We start from the raw sequence: 15,480 nt of genomic DNA, 5'->3' as shown, positions 1-15,480 counted from the left end.
CCCCAAAACCTATAGCTGCATATCCAAAAGAACTTATTGACCAAGTCTTTGGGAAAAAATGGAATATGGAAATATATTCTTCCTTATTGTGTGGCCTTAGGCCAAATAACCCTGCTCTGCTGTTCAGCTTCCTCACCTTCAAAAACATTATATAGTTCATTTGGTGGTTTTGAGGAATAAACAGGTAACAGAAGTATGTATGTTTGACACATAGTAGGTGTTCAATAAATAATTTCCTGTCCACCTTTTGTCCTGCAATTTGTATTATATGGTTAAGATTTTTAAATGTGGTCCTTTAACTTCTGACTAAATTTTACAGTAAGGTGTTGATTATTTTTCTGTGTGTCTGGATTTTGCAACTCACTTTGATAAAAGTTGGAAGTGAAGTGCTTACAGCCAGATTTGGCCTTTTTTTTTTTTTTCTTAGAGCTAAGCAGAAATCTTATGTTTCAGGAAACTATAGTGGACAGACTTAATTTTCTTGTTTGGAATTGATATTTTCTGCCTCTGGATTGAGTTCTGTTTTTGATTAGTACAAACATTTCGTGAAAACTGGAAATAAAATGGAGAGATGGGATATCCAACTTTTCAGTCCATTTAAGCAGATGACATAATTCTGAAAAATTAGCTAAGTGAATTTTTAGGGTACATAATTCTCTCACAAAAATTTAGCTAGGTAAATAGTTATCTTAGATATTTGTGGTTGCTGTGTTGTCTTCTTATTATTAGAGTTGAAATAGTGGTATGAAACCCACAGTCTAGTCAATAATCTGGAAAATGCCAGTTTTGAAACTAACAACCTTAAAAAAAGTAAATATTCCATATGGTAGAATCTGCTGTTTTGGTGCTTTGCCAACCCAAACAGATCTCAACAATAAACTCACAGTTCAGCATACAAATTGGTTTCACTTGATTTAAGAAGTTAGTTTGGCTCTCCTCATTATGAGAATGAGAAGCTTTAATAGTCATATTTAATTTTATGAGGGCTACTTAAGATACCTGTTTAAGGAAAGAAAATTTCAAGTACTCTATTACTAGATAAATTTCATACTGGCTTTTGGAACTGTATAGAAGAATTATAAATGAGAGAAGAGTGAGATATGAATATAGCTCTATTCTGATTAATTTATGATACTTTTAATGTCTTTTCTTACGAAGAATTTTAAAAAACTACAGAAAATCCATGATTTGTAATATACTGGAAGATTTTGGAATGAAATGTTGGTGGTCTAAAGCTGTTTGAACAATTGTACATTATTTGTATCTTTGGGTCATCTGCAATTTGTATACAATATTACCTATGCAATGAGCATTTAATTTATTTGAATCTCACAAAATATTTTGCTGATATAAAATCACTACAAAAATATGTACTAATTATTTATAGTGATTTATGTGACTTTCTTCCCTGGTGGCTCAGATGGTAAAGAATCCACCTGCAATGCATGAGACCCAGGTTAAGTCCCTGGGTTGGGAAGATAATCTGGAGAAGGGAAATGGCAACCCACTCCAGTATTCTTGCCTGGGAAATCCCAAGTCAGAGGAGCCTGGCAGGCTATATAGTCCATGGTGTCGCAAAGGGTAGACACAACTGAGCAACTAACACACACATGTGAATTTATGTCTTGATCTTAATATTATTTTGAAAGATTACAGCTGTGATTTTGTCTTCAAAATTACTAATATATCTAAAAAGCATCTAGATTTAATAGACTAAAAGGTAAGTTATATTAAATAATGATCAATACAATAATACAAAAGCCACAAAGTCAACCACCAGAACTGTAACTTTTATTTGCTAATAGATATTTTAATAAACAGGCTTACTCCATCTGTAAGACCCTGATAATGCCTCTTAGGAAATCATAGAAAAATAAAATACAGTAATTAGTAACTTGTACTTTGTACAAAAATCTTATTATGTTGCTCAGCAGATAGGTTTGCTAAACACCATATTCTTTCAGCAAATAGATAGATGACATATGTAATGCAGCTCACCACAAACAATCCCTCATTGAGAGCTGAGCATTCTAAAACACTATAACTTGTAAGCATGCCAGCACATGAAAATTTACATGAAACATATTACAGTAGATTTTTGTAAGATGAAAACGATACCACCTTCAAGTAAGTTTGGATTACTTCACTGTCATAGTGAAGTAGATAATAGGTAGGATTGAAGTTCTATAGTTAACTCCCTCTTACTGTGTCTATCTTTCTACCATGTTGTGATGCAACCAGTAAAGAGAACCTGAGTGGAAGGCATATATTGAAGCTCTAAATAGTGATATAATACCAAGGAGAAAAAATGATGCAGTGGTGCTGCACTTCCTTATTCCCACAAACATATCTTTTCTCCTTTTTGCACGAGTAGATGGGTACAGTACTAAATCCACAATTAATGGTAGATAACTCTATGACAAGTTACAAAGAAATACATTTTAAAAATCATTCATGCTTACAGGAAGGAAAAATGTTTTCAGCTGCAGTTTTTCATTAGTCAAATATTACTCTATGAGGGATTAAATGTCTCAACCTAGACAGATGTTATCTAGGCATTTAATATAAATGTACTACTTAGTATTTAATAAACTTTTTAGGATTTGTGTTACAAAGATTTTTATAACTTAAAATTTTGAATACACTGCAACTATCAAATCTACCATTTAATATTGGACATGGCCATTTAAATATTAAGTGTTTAATCAAATACATATTTGTAAGTACACATATATATTTTTGGCTATGCTAAAAGAGAAAAAAATAGATAATCTTATTCCATTATTCACAATCTAATTTTACATAAAATCCAAAGAATTATTATGCACGTATAAATTCCAACACACTGAATCACATAAGGTCTATCCAGAAATAAAGCTGCAAGCATAATGAAAAAAATCACACTCCTGCTATAGGATCAGAGAGAGGGCACAATGAAAAAATAACCATATAGCCCATGTGTTTCTCCTAAATGATAGATGTTTTTATGTGAAAACAACAAAATAAAAGTATTGTTTCACCAAAAGATTAGAGCCTATCTTTTTTTTTTTTTTTACAAAAATTCAGATGGTGTGGCAAACCCTCTCAAAACAGTGTTTTGAGAAAATTGACTGCATGAATGTACAGTACACATCGTTTAAGATTAAACTAATTTTTATAGACTTTAAATTAGAATAGCTACATGATGTTTCTGTCTTTTACTGTAATAAATATAAAACATGAAAAGTGTCTATGACATTGACAAGTCCTCAATTTCTACATTATGGAAAAAGGACTCTGTTATCAGCTTCTTTGGAAAACTCAGAATTCAGTTTCAAGTCTTCCAAGTAAGATGTCTCAAAAATATTAAGTAAAAATGGCTTTAAAATATTTTATTCAATAGGTCTTTTTCCTGTGGTCTATTATGTACAAATACCCATTGCCTATGTTTATATATGCATGTATATAGGTATATAAATGGGTGTGTGCATTTCCCCTTTAGAACTACTAACACATCTCTCCTTCAGCCTTTACTCCTTTCCCACTCCCCATATTGAATTTTATCTCCTCTTGGTAAAATGCAACTACTCACACAGTAACATACTTACCTTTCTATCACAAATCTACCAATCTATCTGCATATCACACACTCTTCCTTCCCTCCCATTTTAGTTCTTTGTGTCTCCTCATATCAAAAACTAACCTTCCTACTTATGCCATGAATCCTAATCTACCTCTCAAAGCCATTTCTAATTAAATTCTCTCTTGCATAATCAGTTTCCTCCTTTCTACCAGATCACTCTCATTAGTGTATAAATATGAATTCTTTCTCTAAACATACACACACACACACTACTCTTGACCCTACATCTACTTCCAGTTACTCAGCTACTGCCTATTTCTGTTGCTTTCTTATGGTAAAATTCCTTGAAAGAGTTGTTTATAGATTATTGACTCCACCTTCTTTCCTAAAGTATCTTCTAATCCACTTCAATCAGGCTTTAATTTCACTACTTCAAAGAAACTGTCCTTGTCAAAATCATTAGTAACTTCCATTTCTTTATTGTAAACTTGACTTCTTAAAGCATTTAATCCATATGGCCAATTGGATTTTTTGTTCTCTACCTTACCTTACACTCCTCAGGGTCCTCTGCTGGTTTCTAATTCTCCACTTAACTTTTACATTAATACCACCTGGATCTCAGTCAAGGCCTACTTGTCTATCTTACAGGCTTTTCTTAGGTGATTTAAAAACCTTAAATACTACGTATATACTGAAAGTGAAAGTGAAGTTGCTCAGTCGGTGTCCAACTCTTTGTGACCCCATGGACTGTAGCCTACCAGGCTCCTCAGTCCATGGAATTTTCCAGGCAAGAGTACTGGAATGGGTTGTCATTTCCTTCTCCAGGGGATCTTTCCAATCCAGGGATCGAACCCAGGTCTCCCACTGCAGGCAGATGCTTTACCGTCTGAGCCACCAGGGAAGCCCATATATATACTGATGACTATTAAATCTTGATGTCGAGCCCTGATTGCTCCTTAGAACTCTTATGTACAACTGTCTGCTTCATATCTCCATTTGAATACTTAACAGGCATCTCAGGCATTACATGGCTAAAACTAAACTCCTGATTTTTTCCCTCCAAACCTGCTTCTCTTGTACCACCACTATGTTTCTTATTTTCCAAATGTAGAGTTTATCTTTGATTTTTCTCTCTTCATCTCTCAGCCCAATCTATTAGCATGCTCTGTCTTTAAAATACCAATATCCATTGCCTCTCTCCATCTTCACTACTTTAACTCTAACAAAGTTACCGTTTTTCTTTTTCATTTTTTGCTTAAACTATTTCAGTAGCCTCATAATGTTCTTTGACCTCTATCTTGTTTTTACCTCTCTTTGGCTCATAAACTGTGTACCAAGGACACCGTTATCTCTACCCTCAAACACTCCAAACTCACATATTAAATTGTTCCTTCTACTTGGAATTTCCCCAGATTTTTTCATGACTTGTTTCTTCATGATTTTCAGATATTGGTTTAAATATCACATCCACATTCAGAGAAGATTTCCCTTACCTCTTAATAGAAGAAGCCACAGTCATGCTATGTAACCATATTAATTTAATTTTCAGCACAGCACCTATCAGTACTTCTTCACTGTATATCTTTACCACTAGGTCAATCCCATGAGACAGGGGCTTTTGCTTGTCTTGGTCACTTTGTGTCCTCTGTGTTTAGAATAGGACACTGGTACAAGATAGCATTGAATAAATGTTAGTTAATGAATGAATGGACTTATGGATAAATATATATTTAAAGTACATCAGTATATATACTATTTTTAAAATTAAGAATTATACAGTTTTGGACTAGCAAACAGACATGATTTACTTTAATTTTATTTGTTATATCTGTTCCCCATGGTATAAATAGCTTTAATTGGACAAATCATTATTTTTGCTATTTTTTATATTACACTGTTGCTGCTGCTGCTGCTAAGTCATTTCAGTCGTGTCTGACTGTGTGCGACCCCACAGATGGCAGCCCACCAGGCTCCCCTGTCCCTGGGATTCTCCAGGCAAGAATACTGGAGTGGGTTGCCATTTCCTTCTCCAATGAATGAAAGTGAAAAGTGAAAGTGAAGTCGCTGAGTCGTGTCCGACTCTTAGGGACCCCATGGACTGCAGCCTACCAGGCTCCTCTGCCCATTGGATTTTCCAGGCAAGGGTATTGGAGTGAGTTGCCATTGCCTTCTCCTTATATTACACTACAGATATCTATTTCATTTAATGGTAGAGTGACCAAGATTGTAAGGTGAGGAAGGAAATGTTTTGCTTTCTCAAAGGAATTTTTGGAGGCTCTGAAGAAAATAAGCAATTGATGCAAAATTGGAAGGGTTTTACCTTTCTTTTTTTTTTTTTAAGTATTCCATTTAGTGAAATTTAAAAAATTGAATAAAAGTAAACAGTGGAAAATAACTATAAAAATATATGCTCACTATTTTGAATATACAAAGTCTAATGGAAGATTTTCTTTTTGTATTTCCATTCATGAGAAAATAAAAGTGTTTGCTTTCTTCAGCAGACTTAATGGAATATATGACCAAATTTATATAAAAGAAGAGTTGAACTTAAAAAATAATAACTTCCAGCCACTATGTTATGTTTTTTGACTTCAACTTCTCTGAGAATTGGGAAATTATAATCAATATTAGAGAGATTGAATGGAAATATACAAAGCAATTCTTTTTTTTTTTTTTAATACTTAAAATAACCGAAAAGAGAAGGCAATCTCCTTGAAAGAATCTAAGCAGTTAGAGGTCATAAGATATAATGTACAACTAATACATAAGTATCGTATTTTTTAAACATTTAAGACTATGTGTAAAAAGTACTTATTTACATTTTACACATTATCTTATACATTTAAATGTATCTGTATAAAAGTATAAATTGATTCTAAAAGGCTACCCTTTCAACTCAGTTATTTTTACCTGCATCTTATATATTCTGTTTTACATTTAATAAAGCACAAGAAAAATCTCATTATTAATAGGAATGAATCATTAATAACTATAAAGTGTTTTGACAGTCTGATATTCAATTTTGCAGGGTAAATTCTTTAATTATATATGAAATAGTTCTTTAGAAATTGAAAGAACTATTAATATAGAAATGCTAATAATTGTGATCATTTGTTCTGTTGATAAACATAAATTTAAATTTTTGATATTTTGGGGACGATTTCTAACTGTATATAGCAATACGTATTTTAACAATTATCAGTGAACATATTTATATTAGAATCTCATCCTCAAAAGGTATTTTAGTTTCAAAATTACCAGGAAGAGTAACATGACAATAATTTTCATTCACTGTTTTCTATTAATTTTTTGTTTGCTTTTAAAATGGGAATAATTAATAGGTATATCACAAACTCCTCTTTGTATTGCCTTTTTGTCTTTTCCTCAGTTTTTAATGGAATTTGGTCCATTTTCATATTCAGAATTCATGCTCTGTCTCTGATTTTTTTAAAAATTAAGGTTATTATAGAAGGTATAACTAACATTTTAGGAAACATGGACTGTTAATTAACAATTATTACATCAAAAGTAAAAATTAAGCTGTCAAAGCTTATACTGCATATAAAATTAAACCTAAGTATAGTTTGTTAAAAATGTACAAAGCTATTCAAGTTTCCAATAATATACTCTAAAGAAAAAGTATGATTAACAAAATGATTAATAATATATCATAAATAAAGCACATATAGTTATCTTTAAAATCTACTCTCACTCATATTCATGTTAGGAATGCTCAGGTATTGTGCCTTTCCAAAAAACAAATGCTCCCATTTCACATTTTGATTTTTTTCCCTTGGAGACCTAAAACACTTAAAATTATGTCAAAACTCCATTTCTGTAAGAATAAAATGAGATTTTTGCATTATATAAATATATTAATACAATTTCTTTAAATACATATATATGGCATAGGAAGAACAACGTCAAATTAAAGCAAATTAAACACTTCAATAACGAACATTTATGCATGTTAAACCTTATTTTCCAAGCAGTACATTTTAAAAAGCCTCAGTCTTTATTTTCATATTGTCCATGAAAATTCAGTGCTGTTTTAAAGATACTTTTGAATATACCGCAATAGTAACTCTAGATAAAATACCAATGGATTTTCAAACAAATTGGTTTTTACAATGCTCACATCAGTCACACTGACAAAAAATAGCTCGTTAAGTTACAAATCTGTTAGCAAAAGAGTGGTCATTGATTTTGTCATAGAGCTTCTAAAGACCACACGTTTAAGCAGATTTATTTGAGTAGTATAATGTGGCAATAAATAAAACATGTACAGTTAAATAAAAACTTCATTACAACTTTAATAATAATACTGAGTAAATAATTCTAAAGAGCGCAACAATTATACTTTATATGACAAATGAAGTGATGGTAATTAATTCCGTCTTCTCTCTGACTGAGTGAAGATGTGTTTAAGTGAAAATTTAAGAAAAGCAATTTCTATTTAAATGCGTATATTTCATTCTACAAATTACTAAATGTGGAAGAGAGACCTAAATTATTATAAAAGCAAAAGAAGATGACATTCTAAGTTAGGTAAAAACCTTAAAAGTGTATTGTTTATTTTTTTTTATGATTTAGCACTATTCACTCCATCTATCATGATTTCAAAAAATTAAGTTATATTTGGTCTTTCTAGAACAAAGGTAAATTAAGACTGTTCCAAGGACAATGATCTATAAACGTAGAAAAACTAGTTTAGAAATGTTCACATCGATACTGCTTGTCATATTTAACTCATGAAAACAGTGACATCTATCTACAAAGTTAATAATGCTTAAACATAAAATTTGATTTAGATATATGAAAAAATGAAGATTCTCATGTCCTTGGAGTTTTCTTTATAATAATGTATTATTTTGGAATACGGACAGTTCTCTCTTCAGTGAGGGCCAATGACATGGAGATTCTGATGCTAACTAAATAAGAATCCCGAAGTAGGGTTGTCCTCCTTTTATTATTTTGTTGAACACCTTAAAGTCATATCTCAGTTGTTCTGATTTACAGTTTGAGTTATTATCTTAACCAAAAGTAAGTTTATCATGACAAATTAAAGAGTAGCCTAAGGTTACAAATAATGAAGAAATATGGATGAAAACAAAGCTTTACTTGAGAGAAAATTTTCAATAATTCTGATACTTTTCTAATTTACAACTCCCAGGAAATTGTGTTAATTTGTATTTTATTTTCTAATTGAAAGTAGATACCACATCTTTATATATAATACATTTAAAAGCGATCTTTCATCCTCATCTGTCAGGTAATTTTCTTTTAATGCTTTTGTATTCTTAAGGATTAATTAGGTCTAAAAGATAGTCGAATTCTTTGAGATTTTCCTCTTTAAAAGAAACAAATCAAAATTTCTTTTAAGAATATAGAGATTTGGTAATTCTAATAAACCAGTGTGGAAATTCAAGCAAAAACCTTCTTTATTTTGTTTAGAAAGAAACTTTGCTTTCAATGCACAAGTGCAAAAATATAACAAAATGGAGTGGACTTGGTACTATTAAGATAAACCCAACACTGTGTTTTTAAAAGATGAAATTTATTTTTCTTTTCTAAAAGATGAAATTTATTTTTTAGTAGTGCTTTGCTGCCTGTAGTAATTGTAGCTTACTTTTCATTTTTTGTTTCACTTTTAAAGTAATTTTGAATCAACATTGATAGGCTAAAATTATCCTTCAAATCTATTCATGTACTGTTAAATAAAAACTTCATTACAACTTAAAAAATATTACTGAGTAAATAATTTTAAAGAGAGCAACAATTATACTTTATATGAAAAGTGAAGTAATATAATTCTGGCTTCTAAGTTGCCAATGCCAACAGGATTTTGTTACCTCCTTTGAATTAAGAGTGAATAACCTAAGTTTTCCAATATAAATATCCTTTTTTAAACATTTTATATAAATCCATCATTAATTTGAAATTCTAATTATTAATCAGAAGAAAGAGGCTTCGTTAAAACTACATTCTGATGACCCGCGTCTTCCTCTGGATCTTTTGTCTTTTCTCTCAGGATACAGGTATATCATGTCACATCCTCTTATAACATACAAAAAATATATTTTATCCTAAGAAATCTTTGAAACACTTGCCTAATACTTGTCTTTTTAAGGGGATAGTAAGAGAAAGACGGGGCATTTACTCTTCTGAAATGTAAGGTTTTTCTTTTCCTTTATTTCATCTAGTAATGTTAGCTCTGGTTGTGAGTAATCATTTCTTTCCTTTCTTAAATATGTGCTGGGCCATGCTTAGTTGTTCAGTCAGGTCCGAATCTTTGACACCTCATGGACTGCAGCCTGCCAGTTTCCTCTGTCCATGCAATTTCCCAGGCAAAAATACTGGAGTGGGTTGCCATTCCCTTCTCCACAGGGTCTTCCCAACCCAGGGATCAAACCCAGGTCTTCTGCATTGCAGGCAGATTCTTTACCAGCTGAGCCACTAGGGAAGCCCTTTGTTAAATATATCATGTTGGAAAGAATTTTATGCAACCATTGCAGTCATATACTTATCGTTACATTTCCTAGGGCCAGTGAATTGGCTTGCGCAGCAGAGTACCCCAGCATTGTTTTTGAAAAATGGTTGATGTTTTCTAACTGGAGGCACCTTTGAAGTAGTGAGTCTGCACGTGAACTGAGCAGTCTGCCACAGGACAGAGGCGGTATGTGACTCCCGAGGAGAGTCAAATGACAGGTAACAAGAGAGATTGTCTTAGAGAATCAAACAAGTGTGCTCCCTTCTATCAGAGGAAGTGTGGAGGCGTCTATGAAAAAATTTGAGGTCCAAAATATTTCCTTTCATAGGGACTCAAATCCAATCGCAAATAAACAAGGTTTCATTTATTTAATGTATTTTTGTTCTATGGAAAGAACTAAGTGACGTGGAAATTACAGCAAACGTGGCAGATAGGCTAAGTTTTAAGCTTAAGAGATACTTAGAGGTAAGGACAGTACAGTCAAACTCATCTTTGCCATAAAATTTTATGCATGTAAGGGACACCTTGTAGATATTTGTTAAACTGAACTACAGTTTACACTGCCTTTATTGAACATTATTATAAAAAGTGAAAATCTTTTGAAAATGCTGGTCATAAAAACAAAAAGTTGGATGACTTCAGTGCCCTGTGTTCTAATGGAAGAATACAATCAGTCTACCTTTTGGAGTCAAAAGCCTCTTGATGAAAGTGAAAGTGGAGAGTGAAAAAGTTGGCTTAAAGCTCAACATTCAGAAAACGAAGATCATGGCATCCGGTCCCACCACTTCATGGGAAATAGATGGGGAAACAGTGGAAACAGTGTCAGACTTTATTTGGGGGGGCTCCAAAATCACTGCAGGTGGTGACTGCAGCCATGAAATTAAAAGACGCTTACTCCTTGGAAGGAAAGTTATGACCAACCTAGATAGCATATTCAAAAGCAGAGACATTACTTTGCCAACAAAGGTTCGTCTAGTCAAGGCTATGGTTTTTCCTGTGGTCATGTATGGATGTGAGAGTTGGACTGTGAAGAAGGCTGAGCGCCCAAGAATTGATGCCTTTGAACTGTGGTGTTGGAGAAGACTCTTGAGAGTCCCTTGGACTGCAAGGAGATCCAACCAGTCCATTCTGAAGGAGATCAGCCCCGGGATTTCTTTGGAAGGAATGATGCTAAAGCTGAAACTCCAGTACTTTGGCCACCTCATGCGAAGAGTTGACTCATTGGAAAAGACTCTGATGCTGGGAGGGATTGGGGACAGGAGGAGAAGGGGACGACAGAGGATGAGATGGCTGGATGGCATCACTGACTCGATGGACGTGAGTCTGAGTGAACTCTGGGAGTTGGTGATGGACAGGGAGGCCTGGTGTGCTGCGATTCATGGGGTTGCAAAGAGTCGGACACGACTGAGCAACTGATCCGATCTGATACAAAAAGAATTAAAATATTTTCAGATTGAATGTGAATATGAGTCTTTTCTACTTAAAGGAATTTGAGCTTGGAAAAGTTGAAGTGATGATATTAAAAGAAGTGATTACATCTGCTTCTAATATCTTTATTATATAAAGATGTATACCAACTGTGAGTTGATAACAGTTTCTAATTCTTAAAATACTTTCTTTTAAATTAATAATACATTTCCTTAGCTAAAGCAGTAGAAAAGGATCATCTTCATCTGTTTTGAAATAACTTTCCAAAGCACTTAATTTTCAGTTAATGAAAAGCCAGATCTCCTACACTCTGTATGTGCAAATGCTCCCATTTATGCAGTAGGACCCAAAATATTAAAATATGACTTTTGCAACATTCCTGTTTTTCCTCCACTTCAGCCTCTTCTAGGGAGATCTGTAAGATATTTTTGGATTTCCTGTATTACTTTTCTTTTGTTGATAGGGATATGGGTTGGAGTGGCAGAAGCTGAGAAAAGAAAAAAAGATGGGTGAAAAAAGAGAAAAGAACCAAGGGGGTGGGGAAGAATGTTTAAAAAAGGAATAGAAAAATAAGACCTAGTATTGGTGAACATTTTGAAGTAAAAGATTTAACTTAAAGATTTAACTTTCTTTACAGAGTAGAAATTTGCTAGGAAAGATATAAAAATGGATTTTTAAGAAAATTGTGATTGGGAGATAGGTAATGCAATTCATTCTTTATCACATCAGAAGACCTATTACAGAAGACCTTCTGTAAAGACTGCTTTTCAAGGACTGAATTTGAATTTGTTTCCCATTCATGGGCTGAGATGGGCCTTAAAGCTGTTCAGGTGTTAGTTGGATAGATTTTAAGAGTAATTCAGAGTGAAAGAAATCTTTTTTTATTATGACATTCAAAACATTTATCAACAGTCATAATTCAGTGAAAAAGTGCTATAATTCTTGATTCATGTTAAGCCAAGAGCTTTGCAACTTCTGATGGCTTTTTTAGTGTAATGATTTATATACTTAATCTCTGCATTGTTTTTACATTTTTTTCTCAATTATGTCTTATCCTATGAGATAATGAGTGGACTACAGACTGGAAACTAACCCCATAGAAAATAAAATAGTAATGGTTCCTTCAACTAGTTTTCAAAATCTAAAAAGCCCCTCAGTAACATAGACTAGGAAATTTAATATAAAGCAGGTATATGAGTATATATGCATATTTTAGTTATTAAAGATGATTTCTGAAGGTTTTGACTTATGGGAGTTACTCATTTTCTATTATTAAATTCTATGCTTATGAATATTAAACAGCTTTAATTAATGAATATGTGCAATAGTAAATATCAAAATATTTCAGGTAAAATTTTCAAATCTGTGATTGGGAGGCAATAAAGAAATATATATATATTTTTAATGTTTCTGTTTAATCTTGAACATCTTGCTCTGACCATGATGAGGTTCAAATTTATGCTAAAGATCACCATGCTTACAGTTCTAAAAAATATAAATGTAACATAAACGTAAATTTTAAAGAGGATTTGGGGTTAGAGAGAAAGTGAGAAGGCAGTTTTATAATACCACAGAAAGATGTTTAGGGAGGGAAAAAAAAGCACAAATTAACCATATATAGAATAGGATCTTTGGAGTTTTAAAGAAAAACAATTCTTAACAGAGATCTTTAATCTTGCAAGCACTGAATGCCCACCCCATAGACATTTCAATACTTTATAGAATTTATTTAATCAAAGTATACAGATGTTGCTGACAGAGTCCTATGGAAGACCATAATTATTCTATTCCTTATCTTTCTAAATATGTTTTTGTTGCATTATAAAAATAAATATATATGATTAATAAATTTTATCTGTTTTACATCTGTTCTTATTCAATATATATTTGAAGATAGGTAAATATGGAAATTTTACATTTTCTCTAAATGTATCCAGATCTGTGTAAATATATCAAGCAAACCACAGACAGCCTGCAAGTGATGCATGGCTGTGCAGGTGACGGTTAGAAAATGTTGCTAGCTATTTCTGACGCACTTAAAAAGTGATGGATTTCCCATTTTTTTTCTTTTTCAGTGTACTATAATGGATACTTTAAAGACTCTTCCTTCTCTCTCTCTCTCTTTTTTTAAATGAGAAAAATTTAGCTGTGGTTGACAAAAATCAGAAGATAAATCAGCAAAAGAAGTATATGGAAGGGCCTAGTCTAATGGGACAATCCACCAATCTTAAAATAAGGAAAAACAGGGATTCCTTTATGGCAAGAAAACTATTATCACCAAAAAATGTAATTTAGGTAGGAATTTGAGAGTGTGGGTAGGGCACCTTTAGCTCCAAGATCAAATAAAACCTAATTTTTATATTAAACCAGTATCTTTAGACAACCTGCTCTTTTTTTTCCCCCTCTTAATACAGTCTCGCTACTCTTCCACCTAGCACAGTAGTCTTTTTTTTTATTTTTTAGTTTCACAGGGAATAGCTGATTTTATAGTTGGATGTGTTCAAAATACAGTACTGTTTTGATAAGCTGACTCAACTTAGTTCAATGAAAAGTATATTTGCCTGTTTTTGCAGCCTCCAGAAGATTATGGCAACAACATACCTTAGCTGTATTTATATTTTTATGTTACTGTAGCAAGGATTCAGGTTGCACACAATTTATTTATGCTCTTTTTATACCTTCTTTGGTGTATGCAATGGCATACTTGTACCTTGGAAGGTTTGGAAAACAGCTCAGCATGTTCATGTAACTTATTTTCATGAACAAAACAAAAATTCTTAAACTTGCAAAATGTACCAGTATTAGACTAGCTCTATGTGTTTATTTTCTTAGGCCACCATGTAACTATCATAAAATTCTGTTTAAATTAAATCTTTTTACATTTTATCTAAGACTATACTCTTAGATCTTTTATTCAAAGCAATTCTGCTGAGAATAATTAATTTTCTCAATGCTTTATTACTCTTGCAAATTTATGAAGATAAACCAAGGGAACAGTCATGGATTTATTCCATGCTTCCCTCTATTTAAAGCCTCTAGAGCAATGGACTCACTCTTGGTTTTTCCAGGTGTGATCTTTATAATGTAGTAGAGAAACATATTGATAGTAAAAAAAAAAAAAAAAAAAAAAGATGGGAAAGCCTCTAAACTACCACCTACTATGACATATGAAAGACACTATCAAGTTAATAAAAAAAAAAAAGACAAACCAAGACTTAGAAGTTTTAGAAGCACAGTATGTTTCTCCCTCTTTCTCCCTTGATGACTCCCTTCTCACCATAGTCACACTTGAAAAGAATTCACTACATGAAATCATTGATCTTTTCCACAAATAATTCTATCAATATCAGGTATCAACAGGTAAAGAATTGTAGAATAAAGTAACAATATGACCCACAGAGTTGAATATAATTATCTAAAAAATAATTATTTATGTCAGTTTGGAAAATACTTGATCACAAAACATGAAAGAAAGGTTAACTATTTCTTTTTCATCTACCATCAAACTCTAAATACATCATTAACCCCAAATTCCTTTGGATTAAGTCCTTGAACACTTCTGAAATACAGTTATACAAAGTTACACATCCATGCTGAGTTATTTACCACGTGTAGAGATAATCTGCAGTGCACCAGGGTTTTATTTGCAGGTTATCCAGAAAGGAGCTATGAAGAGTGATTTTTAAATCCAGGTTGGAAGTATAAACAAAAGGTATGTGTGCCTGTAGCCTGAAGAGGAGACTGCAGTTTATGAGGTGATGTTTGGAGAATCAGAAGAGAGGGTAGTAGAGAGGATATCTTTCATTTTAGAAATACTGAGGCACAAAACACAGGTGCTTGTAGTACTTTTATACATGAAATCCCTTCTCCTGTATATGCATCATGTGTAAACGTAAAGTCTGTATACTGCTGACTATTCGTCTCTGGTGTCCAATGAGTATGACTCCAATTCTTCTAATATCACTGTGAGAGAGTGAGAGACAGAGAGAATATGAACATT

At 32.6% G+C, this 15,480-nt stretch overlaps 1 protein-coding gene across 11 annotated transcripts in view; it reads right to left on the bottom strand.

Annotated features, from left to right (window-relative positions):
• Nucleotides 1-1,769: 1,769 nt before the first annotated feature.
• Nucleotides 1,770-15,480, bottom strand: part of EPHA6 (EPH receptor A6) — a 1,025,466-nt gene continuing 1,011,755 nt past the window's right edge. For all 11 annotated transcript variants that reach the window (XM_061435761.1, XM_061435945.1, XM_061435852.1 and 8 more), the window contains one exon: nt 1,770-15,443. In XM_061435761.1, the coding sequence (XP_061291745.1) occupies nt 15,329-15,443 (115 nt within the window). In that variant the 3' untranslated portion in view covers nt 1,770-15,328. The remainder of the gene's footprint in view (nt 15,444-15,480) is intronic.

The sequence above is a fragment of the Bos javanicus genome, chromosome 1, assembly GCF_032452875.1.
Source record: "Bos javanicus breed banteng chromosome 1, ARS-OSU_banteng_1.0, whole genome shotgun sequence".
NCBI classification, from domain to species: domain Eukaryota; kingdom Metazoa; phylum Chordata; class Mammalia; order Artiodactyla; family Bovidae; genus Bos; species Bos javanicus.
The sequence above is the reverse complement of the archived record's forward strand: the minus strand, read 5'-3'. Positions and strand labels throughout refer to the sequence as shown.